General features: G+C 41.6%; 1 protein-coding gene across 1 annotated transcript; it reads left to right on the top strand.

Annotated features, from left to right (window-relative positions):
* Positions 1-9,100: 9,100 nt before the first annotated feature.
* On the top strand, positions 9,101-20,115 carry LOC125523031 (pollen receptor-like kinase 4). Its single transcript, XM_048688068.1, has 4 exons — positions 9,101-10,028; positions 18,346-18,632; positions 18,718-19,099; positions 19,198-20,115. Exons 1-4 carry the CDS (start codon positions 9,350-9,352, stop codon positions 19,860-19,862), a joined length of 2,013 nt encoding a protein of 670 aa, XP_048544025.1. The 5' UTR covers positions 9,101-9,349; the 3' UTR covers positions 19,863-20,115.
* Positions 20,116-20,392: the final 277 nt, after the last annotated feature.

The following is a 20,392-nucleotide window of genomic DNA, read 5'->3' as shown; positions in this document are numbered from 1 at the left end:
GAAGGAAAAAATGTGTTTGTTTTCTTAACGAGAGCCACGACTATACCTCTCGCGGAAGCAAATCCATGCCTCCATGAAAAATAATTTTGTGCCTCTTGCGGAAGGGAAAAACATGTTTTTTTCTCTTTTCGAGAGGCATGACTGTGTCTCTCGCGGAAGCAAATCTGTGCCTCCACTGGAAGTAAATTTGTGCCTATTGCAGAAGAAAAAAAGAAAAAATATTTTTCCTCATAATTTTTTAAATCTTTTTTCTTCAAATCCTAGGGAAAACCTAGAAGCCGAAAAAAACAAAAACAAATCATCTAAATGAAGAAAGCACATACACAAAAAAGTAAAAAAAAAATCCAGCGAGAGCGCCCAGAGCGAGACTCATGGCGATGGCTGAGAGCGTGGTGTGCTTTCAGCCCACCAAAAGGGACCCTTGTCGGGACTCCCGAAGAAGTCCTCCTTGACTAGTCGCTCTCCTGATTAGGAGCACTCTTCTCCACCCGTGCGGGTGGAAATGAGCAAACGTGCACCCTGCTGCACATTTTGAGCTGGCCAATCGCTAGTGCCCCTGTTTTATTTCAATGCATTCTTTTGTTTTTATCTTATTTTAGGAAAACATTTTGCTTTCATAAAGGTCTGAATTTAAAAACATTCATGAATTTCAATGATTGCAAATCCAGGTTTTTTTCCTTCTGGAAAATCAAAATGTTTGTAAACTAAAAATTTGCGACGTCAAAGTGTTGATGAATTCAAAAAAGTCTCACGAATTCCCAAAAAGTTCATGACTTGTTTTATATATGTAAAATTTAGAAAATCATGCGTTTTAGAAAAGGTTTGCAAATTCAAGTAATGTTCACAAATTTAATAAATGTTTTTGAGTTCAGAACAATTTCATGAATTCAAATAATGTACATGAATTTTAGATAAATGTTTGTGGGTTCAAAAAAGGTTCACAAGTTTGAAATGTACACTGATTAAATAAATGTTCATGAATTTCAAAGAATTTTCAAATGTTCATTAGTTAAAATAATCTTAAATAACATTTAAGCATGTCAAAACTTGTTCTTGAATTTAAAAGAAAACACAGAAATATGAATATTTGGAAATTTCGACATTGTTTGCGATTCTAAGATATGTTCATGATTTTAAAAAGTATGTCAAATTTCTAAAAAGGATTTGAATATAAAAAATAAAATGGAAAACCTGAAATGAAAAAAATAGAAAGAAATAGACAATGTTTTTTGTAGAAATACACTAACAGCCTGGCCAATTTCCGTGGGAGGGGTTTCATGTTTGGCACTATCTTTTTACCCGCGCGGGAAAATAAATTAACTTCATTGTCTGAAGTACTTGGGTTTGCGCTCTAGTTAGCTGGCTTGCCAACTATGGATGTTTTGGAAGATTCTTCAGATCGACTCGGATTAGGTTTAGAAACTTTTTGTGTGTCTTTTTGCTTTTTGCTTTTCATTTTTCTGTTTTTTTTTCTTTTCTATGTGAGCTTATTATTGTTTTTTATTGTTTTCTTTATGGCTTTTATATTTGTTTTTTTGCCTTTTCTTATTTTTCGAATACAAAATTTGAATTTTATTCAAATACACGTTCAATATTTTTCAGATAGACATTGAACATAACTTAGTACATGTTGAAAAAAAATGTGTTAAACCTTTTCAGGTACACTTTCAATATTTTTCCAACACATGTTAAACAATTTTTAATGCATGATGAACTTTTTTTAGCACGTGTTGAACATTTTCATCAATTCCATTAATAGTTTTTTAATGTGCAAAACGTTTGTTAAGTGTTAGAACTTTTATTTTTGAATGGTTGTAAACTACACATGATGTATAACAACACTAAAATAGCTATGAATAAAACTCCACTGTGCGGCGAACAAAACAAGAGGGGAACAGGGATAGAACTATTCTCTTCACAATTATTAGATTTATGAAACCTAGACACGATGTAAAAACACTCATACAAGGGGAATTACAATTGGTAGGCTTTCAACACCGCCTTTTGGATGTATAATACTATTCATAATTGAGAGTAGATTTTCAAAACATCAGTTCATCGGAGGACTTTATTTTAAATAGTTCAAACATCACATTCAAAATTTTAAGAAGACCTGAAAATAATTCTACATGATCATATGGATGGACATTACACATGTGTAAAGTTTGGTGATGAAACAACTAAACATGTGAGCTATACAAAAATGAAAAAAATGGCGATTTATAAATAGTGAATAATACACGCATTGTTCATCTTTCCAAAATCATGTTTTTTTTCGTTTGTGTGTAACTCCCATGGTTACTTATTTCTTAAAGAATTTGCACATATGTAACATACATCCATATGAACATGTGGAATTAATTTTGGAACTTTTTGAAACATCGAAATATCATTTTGGAAATTATTGAAAATATAGGCTCCAATGCACCCATCCACCAAAGTGACTTTTTGTTCATAATGTAACAATACTAGCATAATAGTGGATAAAACCCCATTGCAAACAAACAAATAAAAAAGAGGGAAACAATGCTAGAACTATTTCTACATGACCATTGGATGTACAAAAAGATGCACGGGGTGTAGAACACTAATATACCTGTAAAATGGGGATTGCAATAAGTGTTTTTTATTGGAGAATAGTTACATCCATTAGAACAAAAATGAAGCAGGGTGTACCTCATCTTAAGGGGTAGCCTCGTGAGGTTGTGGAGCTTATTGATGTAACTAGAGTGATTAACCACAAACAAGAGAATTGTAGCACCCAAAAATACACGGCTATCAAGCGCCATTAAAACAAAGACGGGGATGAAGAGGGGAAAATCAGGAATATAGGAAAAAGGTTTAGTAGAATGAATACTGACCCGAACATTTTTTTTACCAAATAACCGTTTTACCCGAGCCATATTAACCAAATTAACCAAACGCCTAGGGCTACTTGAGAGGGGGGGTCAGTTCTCCTTCCCCCACTAAGTTTTTTAAAACTATGCAAGTTTAGTCTGTGCTATTTTTGTTACTTTTCTTAAGGGTCTGACTATACAACATATAGATGTGAGATATTATCTCACATCTAAGTTATGACATATTCAAAAATACAAAGTTGTACATGGTTCTACGCACACCCACGTGAATAGCAAATTCAAAATATATACTAGGAAAATTGAAAAAAAAACTAAAAATTTGCGGCAACAAACTTGGTTGACCATTCTACTCACGTGTAAAGTTTCACAAAGTATTGACACCTGTGGTATTCTTAGTGAAGAAAATACAATTGGGACCTCACTATTCATTAAATAGTGTTTCTTAATATAGCTTTGATTTTTGTCATTTTTGCCTAGAATAATAAGGATGTAAATTCTTTGTGAAACTTCATATGCAGGTATATCGGTTGACTAACTATGCTACAAAAACTGTCTATATCTTTTTTGTTTTTTTCTAGTATTTTTTCAAATTTACTATTCATAAAAGGTGTGCGTGGAACCACGTTCACCAAATCCATGTCCCATCTTATTTGTCTTTTTCATGACTAAAGCGGGACAATATTTTTTTGAAAGTAACCCTAGTGCACTGGGTATGAATTGAACTCGGGACCTCATACAAAGGAACGAGAGCTCCTACCACTACAACTGATACATGATGCTAACATATAGAGCACAGCGTCCAGACTAGAAGACACGTTTGAAATTTTTGGAAACCTTTTTAAAGGAATGTGACTTTTTTGAAATGTCGAGTATTTCTAAAAACACAAATGATTTTGAAATTTCAAAAACTATTTTTAAAATGTGAATAAACTATATAATTCTGATTTTTTTGAAAAACAAGAACAAAATTTGGTATTCCAAACAATTTCTTCTCGAACAAATTTTGAATACATGGAAACTTTTTGAAAATCCCCGAATAGGTTTTAGAGTGTGGACACATTAAAAAATTCCAAACTTGAGAAAACGAATAAATTTATACTATTTTTATTTTAGTAATAAATTTTCAATAAAAAAATTGTTTGCACTATTTTAAAAATGTTGACATTTTAAAAAATTATGCATTTCAGAAGAATGTTTTGTGATGTTCAAAAAAAAGATTATAGAATGAATAAAACATACTATTTAGAGAAACGTTCATGACAACTTCTCAAAAGAAACTTCACGCCTTTAAGAGAGCATGAAATTTTCTAGGAAAAAATTATGCATTGTAAATAAAATGTTCGCATATTTTTTAAAAAAAGTTTCATACCATTCAGAAAAGTGATCAGTAGGAATCTAGAAAATGCTTGGGCCTGTATTTGAAAAAAAATATTCATCATGTATTTTTTAAAATGTTTAGTGTGTGTTAAAAAATGTTCCACGCGTATACAGAAAAACATAGAGTGTGTATTACAAAAAAGGACATGTATTTGCAAAAACAAATATACAACTATATAGGGCTACTTGGTTGGGGACGAGTTGCGTGCCGAGAATGGACATGCAACTATGTCGGGCATGAGTTGCATGTTTAGCTTGGACATGCAACTGGGTCAAGTGAGTTTACATGTTGGGGTTGGACATGGAACTAGGGGTCGGGGCAAGTTGCGTGTTGAAAAACAAAGCACAAGCCTAGTTGTGAGTCAAAGGGTGGGCTTGCAACTAGGAGAACTACGAGGTGAGTTGCGAGTTGAGGATGAACTTACAACTGGGAAGCTACAAACTATGAGGCCAGTTGCGAGTCAAGTGTTGACTTGTCAAGGGTCCACTTTGCAACTGGGATGAAACAAACTACGGTCCCAGTTGCGTTTCAAGCATGTACTTGCAACTAGGATGAAAAACAAAAACACATGCCTAATTGCGAGTTGAGGGTGGGCTTGCAACTAGGAGAACTATTAGCCTAATTGTGAGTCAAAGGTGGACTTGCAACCGAGACAACTACGAAACTATGAGCCTAGTTGCGAGTCAAGGGTCAACTTGCAACTAGGATGAAACAAATTACAGTTCGAGTTGCGATTCAATGGTGGACTTGTAACTGGGATGAAAGACAAAACACTGGCCCCAGTTGCGAACGGTGGGCTCGCAACTAGGATAAAACAAACTAGGGGCCTGGTTGCGAGTCAAGGTCGACTTGTAACTGAGACAACTATATGAAACAATGATATGAGTTGTGAGTTGAGGGTGGACTTGCAACTGAAATGAAAAAAAAACACATCCCAGTTGCGAGTCGAGTGTGGACTTGGAACTGGGACAACAACAAACTATGGGCCTAGTTGCGAGTTGATGATGGACTTGCAACTGGGAAAACAACTAACCATGATTCCAGTAGCCAGTTGAGGATGGACTTTGCAATTAAGACAACTACGAAACAATGAGCCTAGTTGTGAGTAAAGGGTCGACTGGCAATTGGGATGAAACAAACTACGAGCCCAGTTGTGAGTCAAGGGTGGACCCGCAACCAGGATGAAAAACTAAACATTGCCAAGTTGCGAGTCAAGGGTGAACTAGAAAGTGGGATGAAACAAACTATGGGCCTTGTTGCGAGTCGAGGGTGTACTTTCAACTAGGACAACTACACAAAAGTACGATACGAGTTGTGAGTCGAGGGCGGACTCGACTTGCAACTTGGACAACTACAAAAAACTGCGAGACGAGTTGTGAGTCATGAGGGTGGACTTGCAACCGAGACAACTATATGAAACTACGAGTCTAGTTGCGAGTCAAGTATTGAAAAACAATTAAAACCCAAGCTCCAGTTGTGAGCCGAGGATAGAGTTGCAACTCGGACAACTACGAGCCCAATTAGGAATGGATGATGGACTTCCAACAAGGGTAACTGCGGACTATGAGCCCATTTACGAGTCAAGAGTCGACTTGCAACTAGGATAAAACAAACTACGGGATCAGTTGCGAGTCAAGGGTGGATCTGCAACCGGAATAAAAGCAAAACACATGCCGAGTTGCGAGTCAAGGGTGGGTTTGCAACTGGGATGAAATAAACTACAGGCCCAGCTGCGATTCGAGGATGTACTTACAACTGGGACAGCTACGCAAGACTACGATATGAGATGCAAGACGAGGATGGACTTGCAACTGGGAGAAGTACATAAAACTATGATACAAGGTGCGAGTCAAGGACATACTCCCTCTGTTTTTATTTAGTCTGCATATTAGGTTTGACCGAAGTCAAACTTTGCAAAGTTTGACCAAGTTTATAGAAAAATATATAAACATTTACCATAACAAATCTATATGATGTGAAAGTACATTCAATAATGAATCTAGTGATATTGATTTTGTTTATAAACTTAGTCAAAACTTACAAAGCTTGACTTTGATCAAAGCTAATATGCGGACTAAATAAAAACGGAGGGAGTACTTGCAACTGGGACAACTACAAACTATGAGCCCAGTTGCGAGTTGAGCATGGACTTGTGATCGGGATGAAAAGCAAATTGCATTCCTAGTTGCGAGCCAAGAATGAGTTTTGCAACTAGAATGAAAATAATTACGGGCCTAAATGCGAGTCAAGGGTGAATTTGTAACTCGAACAACTACACAAAACTAAGAGGAAATAGAAAAATAAAAAACTAAACAGTAGCTAAGCGGAAGAAAGAGAGTGAGAGCAATGAGTGACACAATTCTGCCGGCACCAACAACATAAAGTGAGAAAAGTTGCTACCCACACGAAGTGAAAAATGACACAATTCTGGCAACAAATGCAAGGCGCGAAACGCCCCAGTGCGCTACGTCACATAGCCGGCCAACAATGCGAGGAAATCATGAAACGGGTCGACAATGTGACACGGATCAAAACGCTGCATAGAAATTTCAGCAACAAAAGATTGTACATTTGAAAATTTAGATAAGTCATTGCTAAATCTCATCTCGATGTGTCACAATCTATGTGAAACAGAGGATCATATACTCACACTTACGCAAACATGAAAGACAATGAGAAAAATGGCCACCAGTGCGACACGAAAAACTGGCTCTACAACGCAAACACCAACACGACCCAAGGTACTTGCACTTGGGACAACTACAAACTACGAACCTAATTGCGAGTTAAGCATGGACTTTTTATCGGGAAACACAAATTGCATGCCTAGTTGCGAGTCAAGGATGGGTTTGCAACTGGAATGAAAAAATTTATGGGCCTAAATGCGAGTCAAGGGAGGATTTGTAACTCAGACAACTACACAATACTAAAAAGAAAAGAAGAAATAGAAAAATAAAAAAGCAAAAATAAAAAAAACTGAACATTAGCTCAACGGAAGAAAGAGAGTGAGAGCAAAGTGTCATGTTATTCTATACAAAAATTGAACCCGCACCCACAACGTAGAGTGAGAAAAGCTGCTGCCCGCACAAAGTGAAAATTGACACAACCCGACAACAAATGCGTTCCGCAAAACGCCCCCAATGTGCGCGGCATCACATAGCCGGCCAACAACAGACATAAATCGCGAAATGGGTCGACAATGTGACGCGGATCAAAACGCTGCCCGAAAATTTCAGCAACAAAAGATTGTACATTTGAAAATTTAGATAAGATGTTGCTAAATCTCATCCCGATGTGACACAACATATGTGAAACAGAGGATCATATACTCACACGTAAGCAAACATGGAAGATGATGAGAAAAACGGCCACCAGTGCGACACGAAAAACCGGCTCGACAATGCAAACACCAGCACGACCCAAGGTACATGCATGTGAACAAAACAATTTTGCACGATACATACATGTTTGATCCAAAAAAAATTAACAAACAAAAACAAACAAAAAATACGTGTGGCTTGTCCATTTTTTTCATTTTTCACCTCTTGCGGTAAGATAACAAATAAGGAAAAAAATGCAACTAATAATGTGATGCAGGGTGTGTTTGCACGAGCTACAACCCATGCATGCAGCTACACATACGTGCAAAATCGACCACAGACCCCAAAACGATGTGCAAAAAAGCGCTCAATAAAAACCTATGGATCGATACGTGAAACAAACTAGTGCAAGCGCAGTCTGCGGAAGAACACCCCTAAAAAAAGTGAGAAAAAAACAACGCGCTGTGCTGAGAAAAAAGAACGAATCTTAAAGGCCTTCCATCCTATGGTGATAGAGTTAGATGTGAGGTAACTATTTTATATCTAGATGTGAAATAATAAATCTATTTTCTTAATGTTGTTCCTTTTGTTATATAGCTACTAATCCCGGCTGAGACAATTTATATGGATCGGAGGAATAGTAGTTAGCTTTTGTATATAGTTTTCTCATATTTTCCTTTATTAACATAATTTTTAGTACCCATCGTTAAAATCATGGGGCCAACTTTCGTGAAGTCCAAATGATTTGTGCCTTTCTTATTGAAGATTTATCGATCAGTTGGAAAAACAATCATTTGTATTACACATAAACATTATAGTGTTACTCTATTTCTTTAGTATATATCCCCCTTTCTAAAATACTTGTAATGCTAAGTTTGTCCTATGTCAAGCATCTTTAAGTTTGATCAAATTTATTGCAAAATATATCAATATCTACAACACCGAATTGGTTTCACTAGATTCATTGTAAAACATATTTTTCATGTTGTATAAATTTAATTTTGAAGATGTTAGTAAGTTTTTCTGTATACATGATCAAACTTAAAGAAGTTTTTTTTTCTTTTTTGTGAGGGAAACTTAAACGAACATAAAACTTATTTTAGAACGGAGAGAGCAGTAGCACAACAAGGTGCCAAGTTTGGACGGCTTTTAGGGATCACATCAGTTGGGTTAATTAATTAGCACGAGGAATATCCCCACAGCGACATCTGCAGATCTCCCTCGTTCCTGTCGTGCTACACTTTGTTGGAATACATATACTCACGGGTCAACATACTCACATCGCCAATATCGTGGGCGCTACACTGCTACCACTACCTGGACTTGCCAGTAGCAGCTGGCTGCATCGGATCATCAGGTCTCGTTGTTGCCGCGTCTCATGTTCATCTTGTTACGAAATTACAGTGCCAAACATGTCATCCCGTACGCACGTTACGTGCGAGCATGTTCACCCGTCTCGCCGGAATGCAGTAGTTTACAGACAATGACGAGACGAACCAAGGAAGACGACGAACAAGGGAGACGTTGGGGCCTATGTCAGAGAGTTCACACGCGCGCGCCAGGCCAGGCTGTGCCCCGGCCTCGGAACCTAAGCCGCGGCCACTCCGCATGCGCCCGGCACGCACCGCCCGGCCGCGCGCCACGCCTATTCTTAGCTCTCCCCGCCACCTCCGTCGTCGCGTCGTCCCTCCTCCTCCCCACCACCTTCAGGCTCCCGCCTTTCTTTAGCCGCCGGCGCGCGCGCACGCCTCCCATTAATTAATCCTCCGCCACCCGCGCGCGCCGCGCTCGCCATGGCCGGCGACGGCGCCGGCGCGGTCGGGCTGCTCCTCCTCCTGGCCCTGGCCGCCCTCGTCGCGGCGGCGGCGGCGGCGTCCGAGGGCGACGTGCTGCTGGCGCTCCGGGCGACCCTGCGCGGGCCATCCGGCGACCGCCCCCCGGCGCCGCTCGACCAGTGGGTCTCCTCCGCCAGCACCGGCCCGTGCCAGGACCCGATCTGGTACGCGGTAAAGTGCTCCTCCAACAAGGTGCTGGGCATCCGCCTGGAGTACCTCGGCCTCCAGGGCAACGCCCCCGACATGGCCCCGCTCGCGGCCCTCACGTCCCTCCGCGTGCTCAGCTTCGCCAACAACAACCTCACCGGCCCGTTCCCGCCCGGACTCACCGAGCTCCCGGCGCTCAAGATGCTCTACCTCTCCCGGAACCGCCTCAGCGGCGAAATCCCCGGCGACACCTTCGAAGCCATGATGGGGCTCAGGAAGCTCTTCCTCGCCGACAACGCCTTCACGGGCGCCATCCCGGACACCATCACCTCGCCCAAGCTGCTCGTGGTGCAGCTCGCCAGGAACCGCTTCCAGGGCAACATCCCGGACTTCGACCAAAAGGACCTCCAGCTCTTCGACGTCTCCCACAACCGACTCTCCGGCCCCATCCCGCAAGGCCTCCGGCAGTTCAAGGCCGCCTCGTTCGAAGGTGAGTTCGTTCCTTCGTTCATTGCACGACGACGTGCACGTACGTTTACTTAGGCCATGTACAATGGGAGGTGTTTAGGGGAGGTGTTTATAGAAAAATAAATCAGGCTTTCCATAAGCACCGGTGTTTATTTGTACAGGGTAGACGCTTAACTAAGCGTCTCTTCTATAAAAATAGACACCGGTGCTTGAAAAACTCGATTTATTTTTTTAAGCACCTCTCTAAGCACCTCCCATTATACAAGGCCTTAGCTTGCTGCATGTGGCTTTCGTTTGATCGTGCTTGGAATTGTTTTGTGTGAATCTTAAATTATTTTCATTCGAGTGCAGTTAATTGTAGGTAGAGGTAGCGTTAAAATTAGTTAGTTGTCGTAATAGGATTGGTTGGGTGTAATGGAGCCAAACTTAATTTTTCATTTTGGCATTTGCCGCGCTCAGTTCAGCAAGTTATTATTAATTCCAGGGAACTAAAGATTGATGGAGTAGAGAGCCGGTAGTAGCTTTCGCTGCAAGAACCAGGTCAAGATCCTCGCAAAAAAAAAAAGAACCAGGTCCAGAAAAAAATGAACCCCCTCGAAATTAATATAAATTAACGTGGATATGCCTTGCTTAGCTGGCTAAGCAAACAGTGCCTGGGAGAAGGGACACAAGTACTCTACTAATTCTTTTTCAATATACTATCTTTTTCTGCGAATAAATTCAATATACTACTAATGTTTAAAGTTTTATTATTAAACATGTTAAGAAAATATAAGAGAAAATATAATAGAGTGATGTAAGTGGGCTAGAATTTATATATTTTTGCCGAGGTGGAGGAAAGAGAATAGAAGGGAAAAGAGAAGCAGGTTACAGATGAACAACAAACAGCACACATGTGCTCCTAGAAACTCTATGAGAGTGTAAGGTGGATTATAGTAGTATATATTCATAGCTAACTGTTATTCGGTTATAAGATTAACAATAGATGATATGGCAATAGCATATAACTAGCAGCCCGCTATACTATTAACAATGCTCTAAAGCTGAATTGGTAGGAGCGCCATCGGTCGTCACATACTTCAACACTAATGTGTCTAGGATGTGACTTACGGAGAAGAAATCACATGGCTCATATCGTAGCTCTACAACGCTAACCTTTCCTAAACCAAGAACAAGCAGAAGTAAGAGGAACCCTAAACCGGTCTCAGACGTCAGGGCACAAAGCAACCTCAAATGTCCAGGCAGATGGCTTGGTCACTGACCGGTCCTGAAAATTCGATCTAAACGGCACCTCAAATGAGCCTCAAACGCTCAGGCTGACCGTCACCCCTTATATCCAGCCGAAATATGGGACGGATATGGGAGCGTTTGGGCACGTCGGACTGACGATGCGGCTCCCGCTACAACAAAACACACATTCATGCATTTCCATGCAAACAAACTACACACAATGGTGTAGAGTGACAATGGCATCATATATAGGAGAGATGGGGGGCAACGAAGTTGCCGAGGAAATATGGGAGGACACAACATATGTGGCCAAACTTGAAAAGAGTAGAGAAACAACGAGGATGGGGTTATATAGATGATGGAGAAATGACTATGAATATAAAATCAATTGTTGGCTACCACATTAAGTATTTTAATTCAATGAAGAAATCATCTCCTTATTATGCATAAGCATGATTAAACTATAGCAAATCCACATACTATTGCAACACATAAGCATATTTTTTAGGCCAAATATTTCCCTTGTTTCATTTACTAAGAAGTAAAATGGTTACATAAGTTAAAGCACCTCCAAAGGCACCTCACCAGAAAAATACTACTAAAGCCTACTCTTCCACCATTATTCCGCCAAATTTCACAACCGACAACCTTACCTTTGACTCTAGTCATAATGAAAGAAGGTGTATGTGATATGTTAAGGAATAATCAGGCATTGTGCCTATTCCAAAACTTGCCCTTTTAGACGCCTTCCAACGGTGATCCAAGTTTGTGCTCTGTTTGTCCACCACACCTTTACTAAGGATAGCTATTGCGACGACAAGGTGTATAAATTGTAAAGCCAAGCCACGAGAGGACATACCCCCATATTTTCCTAGGGAATCATTCGATCATAAGGTGATCTATGATTTCCGAATAAGGAGGGCTAACCCCATGAAACACACAATTTCAATATCCCATTACTAGCGGTGGTCAACTATCCAAAGTGTGTTTGAGACCATGAGCCGCTTTTTTGTGCATTTTAGAGATATCCATGTGCTCTGCATTATCGGTCTCGTGCTCGCGGTGGTCAGCGGGCCAAGGAAAATCCTGCCTCACCAAGAGTTTTCAGCTAGTAGTGGCCCAAGAGAGATTAACTAGTTTGGCAACACAATATTTTCAAAACCATAGTAATCTAAAACTTTAGCATTCTAATGCATCAGCAATGAATACTTCAGTTCCTAAGAACTGCGATTTTCTCAGTTTGGTTTACAAAAAGAGGTCAAGACATCTTTCTCATATACTAAAAAAAGGTATTGGGGATACTAATATTTATAGAACTATGGTATTGTTGAAGCCAAACAAATCTAAGTTTTAAAAACCGTGGTCTTTAAAAACCCATAATATTCTTCAAATAGTCAAAAAACTAAAAGAGCTTGAAGTGAAAATGCATGCTAAGATTGATTGGTTGATGACATGGATAAAGTGTCAGGATGAGATGACATGTTGATTATGCGGCACACATGCATGACTTATTAATGTGGATGTGTTGCAAGATAAACAAAGATAAATAGTGGAATGAAGCATGAAACTAAAAAACATAGAAAACGTTAATAACTAATGATGTAGCATATGTGATGAGGTGACATGTGTGCAACTTGAGGAAAGTACAAGTAGTAGGCATTATTTATTTTGCTATATAGGACACTGAGCTGTCAAACACATCATGTGTGATCTTAGTCCAAGCAGTTACATCACATCATCGTGCAACCAAAATTCGTTAATACTCAGCTAAACCTAAATGGTGAAGGAGTTATGAGTAATATTTTTGACCAATCGACACTGTAAGATGACACCATATCTAGCATAACTCAAGATTCTTGCAAAAAAATTTTGTAACTCAAGGTTAACTAGAAATGCATGTGGTCAAACATCAATTGTTATAGTGTCACAAACTAAAGAGTTGTTGCCTCTCGGTACCATGGACAATGTTCAGCACCAGCCATGTAACCAAACTACTCTATACGCGTGGACATTCATGTGGTAATTGCATTTGGGCAAACATACAGAACACACCAAATTGCTTATGTGTAGATTTGATTTTGCCATGATATATGCACAAGTACTCTACTAATTCTTTTTCAATATACTATCTTTTTCTGCGAATAAATTCAATATACTACTAATGTTTAAAGTTTTATTATTAAACATGTTAAGAAAATATAAGAGCAAATATAATAGAGTGATGTAAGTGGGCTAGAATTTATATATTTTTGCTGAGGTGGAGGAAAGAGAATAGAAGGGAAAAGAGAAGCAGGTTACAGATGAACAACAAACAGCACACATGTGCTCCTAGAAACTCTATGAGAGTGTAAGGTGGATTATAGTAGTATATATTCATAGCTAACTGTTATTCGGTTATAAGATTAACAATAGATGATATGGCAATAGCATATAACTAGCAGCCCGCTATACTATTAACAATGCTCTAAAGCTGAATTGGTAGGAGCGCCATCAGTCGTCACATACTTCAACACTGATGTGTCTAGGATGTGACTTACGGAGAAGAAATCACATGGCTCATATCGTAGCTCTACAACGCTAACCTTTCCTAAACCAAGAACAAGCAGAAGTAAGAGGAACCATAAACCGGTCTGAGACGTCAGGGCACCGCAAAGCAACCTCAAATGTCCAGGCGGATGGCTTGGTCACTGACCGGTCCTGAAAATTCGATCTAAACGGCACCTCAAATGAGCCTCAAACGCTCGGGCTGACCGTCACCCCTTATATCCAGCCGAAATATGGGACGGATATGGGAGCGTTTGGGCACGTCGGACTGACGATGGGGCTCCCGCGGAATCGCCCGAAAACTCGATGGTCCAACAGACGTCTTCTCCGGTGGAGGGTGTGAACGCCATGTGGCGCCGATCCGGCTCGCCGCCCGAGGCCAAATTCGGCTATTTAAGCTGGCCGGCGTCCCCCAACCCTAGCCCATCCACCTTCCCCATCTCCACGCCGCCGGACCAAGCCCATCCATCTCCTCTCTCCCGCTCTGCCGCTCTTCCTTCGGCTTCTTCATGGTCCGACAAAAGATAACCATGTACGCTATGCTCACATCATAGCACCGGTACCAGATCGAGCAGGCGACCTAGGCGAGGCGTGCCACGCGCGCCGCCCACATCCTTCCCGGGCTGCCTCCCGACTCGCCGGAGATGGAGGAGGAGCAGCAAGCGGAGGAGGAGGAGGGAGAGCAAGATCAACCGGCTCCGATGGAGGTGGCGGATCCGGAGGAGGATGAGGCGGAGCAACCGGAGCAGGAGCTAGCGCCAGCTCCGGGCTTCAACATGGAGGACACGGAGGCAGCCTTCGCCATCACCCAAGCAGACGAAATGGCGGAACAGCAGGCCATCTTGGATGCTAGGATAAGGCCTATGTGAAGGCCAACCGGCAGTTCATCCGGCAGGAGTGGGCGGCGACCTACGAACTCTTTGACGAGGTCGAAGCAGAGATGGATGCGGAGGCCGACGTGGACGAGCCGGAGCTGCGTCTGCCAGACATGTACCCGTAGCCAGGTATGGAGACAGTGGATATCTTCGATGAGGACTAGGGTAGTTGATCTACGGTAGTACGTCGATTTATTTTCTTTGCATGCTTTTGTATGGATTTAAGATTTCTAGTATGAGGTGTCGGGATGCAGGTGAGGGAATTTGAGGACTGGCCGGTCACTGCCCACAGACTCGCCTGGGCGCGTCCACGGGTGTTTGAGGACCCGGATTTGACTAATTCCACTATAGACGCCCTAAGAAGATGAATGTATCTACTAAATTAGTTGTACTACCCTCAAAACTTCTTGTGGTGGGGTATTGTTTGTTGTGCTAGATAGCTACGAAATAATGATATTCTAGGTTGTGAAGTAAAAATAAAGGGATGTGGATAATGGGAGAGGAAATATTTAAGATATAATATTCCACAAGGTATGCTCTATGAAGTGTATCATAAAAGGTAATGTGATAAAAGCATCAATATCGTAAATTTCACCATTAACTGAGTTCAAAATAGAAAGATTCGGAATAAAAACAAAGAATTACCCAATATCTTGCTAGAACAAGATATGTGGTATTTTTAGCTTTTCTTTCTTAGCAGTTCCTTATATGTACTAGAATAAACATGTCAATAATAGGTGAGACTTCAATGGGTAGCTAAGTCTAGAGGGAAGTTGTGATAATTTACTAAATTAAGCAGGCAAGCGATGTGAACCGAACTTGTATCTTCTTCTTGGCAAGGAGATGATTTAACATTGAATTGCTCTCCCTACAATATATATAACTTATAACGTATATCCCTTTTGGTTTATCATCTTTGTTTTGGTCACCCATTTTGTTTTATCCTATTATATTATATTTTCCTTAATCCGGGCAGGGGGATTTCGTAGTACAGAAAGAAAATGGATTCCTTTTGTGGAATAGTAATCGATAGGGCCTCATTGATAAGTGCTACAAGATCTAAGGCATTGGAAATCTTGGTTATGGACCCATATTATTTAGTATGGAACATTGTCTTTTCCAAGTAAATAATACCTAGTATATGAAAGAATGAAACTGCGTTTTTGTTTTTGTGGAATAGAAGGCCCGCACCCAATGAAAGGAATATCACAATAAATGTCCCTACAAGTTGTTGTCAGCAAAGCTAAAATCATGACTACCCCTCAACAAGCCCTAGCTCTTATCCTTAGTATGAACCACCCGAAAACATCCAATTACCTTCTTGGTTGCATCCGCCCCTACTGTAGCTAGACGATTGTTCTCCATTTTCTCTTTTAACATTATTATTTTCATTCTAGCCTTCATCTTTTGATCAATATATTGGACATACAATGTCACTCTTAAAAGGGATCCAACGTGCTCTCGAGGAGTAATATGTCGTGACACAAAAAAAAGAATGAATAGTTTTGTAGCTCATTATTTATTGGCCAACATAAAAAATGAATCGTAAATCTAATTTGATATCATTTGTGATCTGGAGGAGGTGAAGCAAAAAGTTAAAATTACCCAATCAATGATTCAACTCATACCTATGCCTATTGCAATTACATAGTCATGAGCAATCCCGCTAAAGTAATAGGAATTAGGCAGATATGAATAGAATCGACTATTGTTCTTTTACAATCATAGAGTGATGCTTTTCTTAAGCTTTTGAATCCATACGTACTAGGATATATATCTCACATATATAAATACCATATCCTATCCATTTGGAAACCTTGGTTGGCCACTCCTTCAATATCATATCCAAGATGTTTGGAGTAACGATTGTTACTAGGTATGCAGCTTTGAATTTGGTGAATATGATTCTACTTATGTTTTCTTATCTTGTTTTGATTATTCTACTTGACAGATTCTTTCATGGAACATGCATTGTTAACACCATAAAACTTTTTGTTAATTCTATTGGGATGATGCCACATCACAAACTACAAGGTGCATCAGATATGTACAAATCAATCTGATTAGCATTGACGAGTTTAGCTAGGCTGGTCATCATACAAATTACACTGAAATATATGTTAACTAGATGTTAATGTTTAATTTCTTGCAAGACCTATTATTTGACAGAAACAAGTAGGAACACTTGGCGTACACCAGATGGTACCAAGCGCATTATGGTGAACATATCAAATATTCAAATAGTTTACATTAACATCATTTTTGTGTTTCTTGGTGATAACGATAAGACATGATGTTTTAATACCAGCAATAATGTTAACTTATTATTGAATCTACTATTCCTTGTAAGACATATTTCACCATGAAAAATGGATATAAAAAACATAAAATTGTTTAATTTATCCTCTAGAAATTTCTATAAATTTGCTTACTTAGCATCAACCACCGTAACCCATTATTAAGACACACGCTTTAGCAATCTCTACAACGATATGTAAGAATATTAAAATATACATAAGAACACATGGCACTATACATATACACTATAATTCGGAAAATTCCAAATATCAATTCAACGAGATGTGTTTTTTTTAATCCTTTTAACATTTTAGCAACTTTTTGTCATGGTTTTCTTAAGGGGCAGTGTGTCCAAAATGACAAAATGATGTAATTGCTGTTAGAGAATAGTGTTTAAATTGAGCACAAAGATGATCAATTTTTTTATAATACGTGTTGCAACTATTAAAAAACATTTTAATTAATAGCTATCAACATTGTTATGTGATTAGCTATGCCAACTAAATAGTAGAACACATACATATTAAATTGTAATATGGTAAAACAAGTTTATAAAGTGTAACATTTTAGTATAAATCATACTTATTTTTAGCGTCGTCACATGGAAATTTGCTGGGATAGCACTCGAGCCCGAACAAGTAAAAAAATCCAACTAAAAACAATATGAACTTTTGAAAATCAAATAAATTTGTTAAATCCATATTTCTCTTTTGTTGAGAAACAAAATTGTTAAGAAAATACAGTTCATAAAAAATAAAGATAAACATACTTATATTAAATGTAGTTAACGTTAGAGTTAAGGTGTCTGCACAACTGAATCAAGATTTAATAACATATATTATCTATATCACATACTATATATTTAGCTACAGAATTCAGTTGCTGATTTTGATATTTGAAAAAACTTTATTTGCTTTGAATAATAATGGTTCTAGCGGTGCTAATGATGTCATATATAGGAGAGATGAGGATGGAAAACTTGTTCAGGAAATATGAGAGAACAACAATATAGGTAACAGAACTTAAAAAGAGTAACGAAACACCGAGAATAAGGCTATCTAGATAATCAAAAAAGTGTTTGGCCATGTGACCAAACTATTCTATACGTGTGGACATTCAAGTCCCAGTCAATGCTATATTCGTAGGATCTTACATTGAGATCCATGCAATTTTATTTTCAGTTTTTCTTTTTTCTTTGTTACATATTATATCACTTGACTAAGACTTGATTAAGTCTGAGTCGACTGAGACCTAGATACACCCGTAGACATTGGTGCAACATTTGCATTAGGACAAACCTAAGAAACACACCAAATTGCTTATGTGTAATCTTGCTACGATGTATGCACCCTCTCAAGTCTCATCCTAATTACTTGCCCCTGGAATCCTCAGGCAACACGGACCTCTGCGGCGCGCCGCTCGACGTTGCGTGCCCTCCATCGGCGCTTCTCGGCGCTTCAGACTCGTCGGACTCATCAGACAGCATGAGGGTCCTCATGATCATCGCCATCGCGGTGGTGGCGTTCGGCGGCCTCCTCGCCATCATCGGCATAATCACGGCGCTCGTCTCCCGCCGCAAGGACAACGACGAGCCGGCCGACGCCACTGAGACACCCGGCGATGGAGGCGGCATTGCCAAGATGCAGTCTACCGCCGACAAGTCCATCAAGATCGCACAGGTGAGCGGCAGGCATTTCGTGGTCGGGTTAAAACTCTTGAACTGAAGCAGCACTGACACTTACATGATCGTGCGCGCGTGTGCAGGCTGACTCGGAGCAGCGCGGCGTGGTGGCGCCGGTGCCGTCCAAGCGCGGCGGGCGGCGCGACGGGCTGGTGTTCCTCCAGGAGGGCCGGGAGCGGTTCGAGCTGGAGGACCTGCTCCGGGCGTCGGCGGAGGTGCTCGGCAGCGGCAACTTCGGCGCGTCGTACAAGGCGACCCTGGTTGACGGGAAGCCCATGGTGGTGAAGCGGTTCAAGGAGATGAACGGCGCCGGGCGGGCGGACTTCAACGAGCACATGCGACGCCTCGGCCGTCTCGTCCACCCCAACCTCCTCCCCGTCGTCGCCTACCTCTACAAGAAGGACGAGAAGCTGTTCGTCACGGAGCACATGGTCAACGGCGGCCTGGCTCAAATCCTCCATGGCGGTAATGATAACTGATCATACATGTTTCATGTGCGTCCTGGAGTGCCGATCGATGTGAGACGTGATGGACGTCTGATGAGTGCATGCAATGCAATGCAGGAGCGACGTCGAGCCTGCCGCGGCTGGACTGGCCGGCGCGGCTGAAGATCATCAAGGGGGTGGCGCGCGGGCTGGCGTACCTGTACGAGGAGCTGCCGATGCTCACCGTGCCGCACGGGCACCTCAAGTCCTCCAACGTGCTCCTGAACGCCGAGCTGGAGCCCATCCTGAGCGACTACGCGCTGGTGCCCGTGGTGACGCCGAGCCACGCGTCGCAGGTGATGGTGGCGTACAAGGCGCCCGAGTGCACGGCGGCGGGGCGGGCGAGCAAGAAGAGCGACGTGTGGACGCTGGGCATCCTGGTGCTGGAGCTGCTGACCGGCCGGTTCCCGACCAACTACCTCCGGAAGGGGCGGGAGGGCACGACGGACCTGGCCGGCTGGGTGCACTCGGTGGTGCGGGAGGAGTGGACCGGCGAGGTGTTCGACAAGGACATGCGCGACACCCGCAGCGCCGAGGGCGAGATGGTGAAGCTGCTCAAGGTCGGGCTCGGCTGCTGCGACACCGACGTCGCCGTGCGCTGGGACATCAAGGAGGCGCTGGCGCGCATCGAGGAGGTCCGCGAGCGCGACCCCGCCGACGACAGCAGCACCGCCTCGTCCTACCTCAGCGACGGCGGCGGCGCCGGCGCCGCCAGCGACCACCCGCACTCCCTCTCGACGTAACGTATAGCAAACATATGAAATTCTTGGGTCGACTGGCTGGTTGCTCCGTGCGTGCATCCATGCCAGGGGTATGTAAACTCGTCACGGCTTGGTGCGTGCGTGTATGAATCGTTAGAGTTTGTTGAGGAAAATGGAGGGGTTGATTGTGGGATGATGTTGTCGTCAGTCAGTCGTAGGGGGGATTGTTCGTGTCAGAATAAGGCCGTTTCATTTGTGTTAATTTTCCTTCGTATGATATTGATAATTGTTGCAGGGGTGGCATGCGAAGTTGCGAACGTCGTTGTTGTCACAATGTCACAATAAAGGGGGGCAATAATTCTACACCTACGTACACTTAGAGCATTTCCAACAGCCGTCCAACGCGCGGCGTGCCAAAAATTACTTTGTCGCGCGTCTATCATCTGATTTGGCACGGCGGGCAGCCACGTTAAAATGCAGTGCACGCGCGTAACTCCAGCAGCGCACAAAAATACAGCGCGCGCGACTCTCACGCAAACAACATATACGCTCCATACACAAGCAAAAAGATC

Source organism: Triticum urartu, chromosome 7 (genome assembly GCF_003073215.2).
Source record: "Triticum urartu cultivar G1812 chromosome 7, Tu2.1, whole genome shotgun sequence".
In the NCBI taxonomy this organism is placed as follows: Eukaryota; Viridiplantae; Streptophyta; class Magnoliopsida; order Poales; family Poaceae; genus Triticum; species Triticum urartu.
This window is presented reverse-complemented; position numbering and strand designations above follow the sequence as displayed.

What these genes read in the sequence shown, in the direction of transcription:
- LOC125523031 (XM_048688068.1), top strand. Translation starts at nt 9,350, where the DNA reads ATGGCCGGCGACGGCGCCGGCGCGGTCGGGCTGCTCCTCCTCCTGGCC. An exon ending in AGTCCATCAAGATCGCACAG is followed by an intron (nt 18,633 to 18,717) that starts GTGAGCGGCAGG and finishes GCGCGTGTGCAG; the next exon opens with GCTGACTCGGAGCAGCGCGG. An exon ending in GGCTCAAATCCTCCATGGCG is followed by an intron (nt 19,100 to 19,197) that starts GTAATGATAACT and finishes AATGCAATGCAG; the next exon opens with GAGCGACGTCGAGCCTGCCG.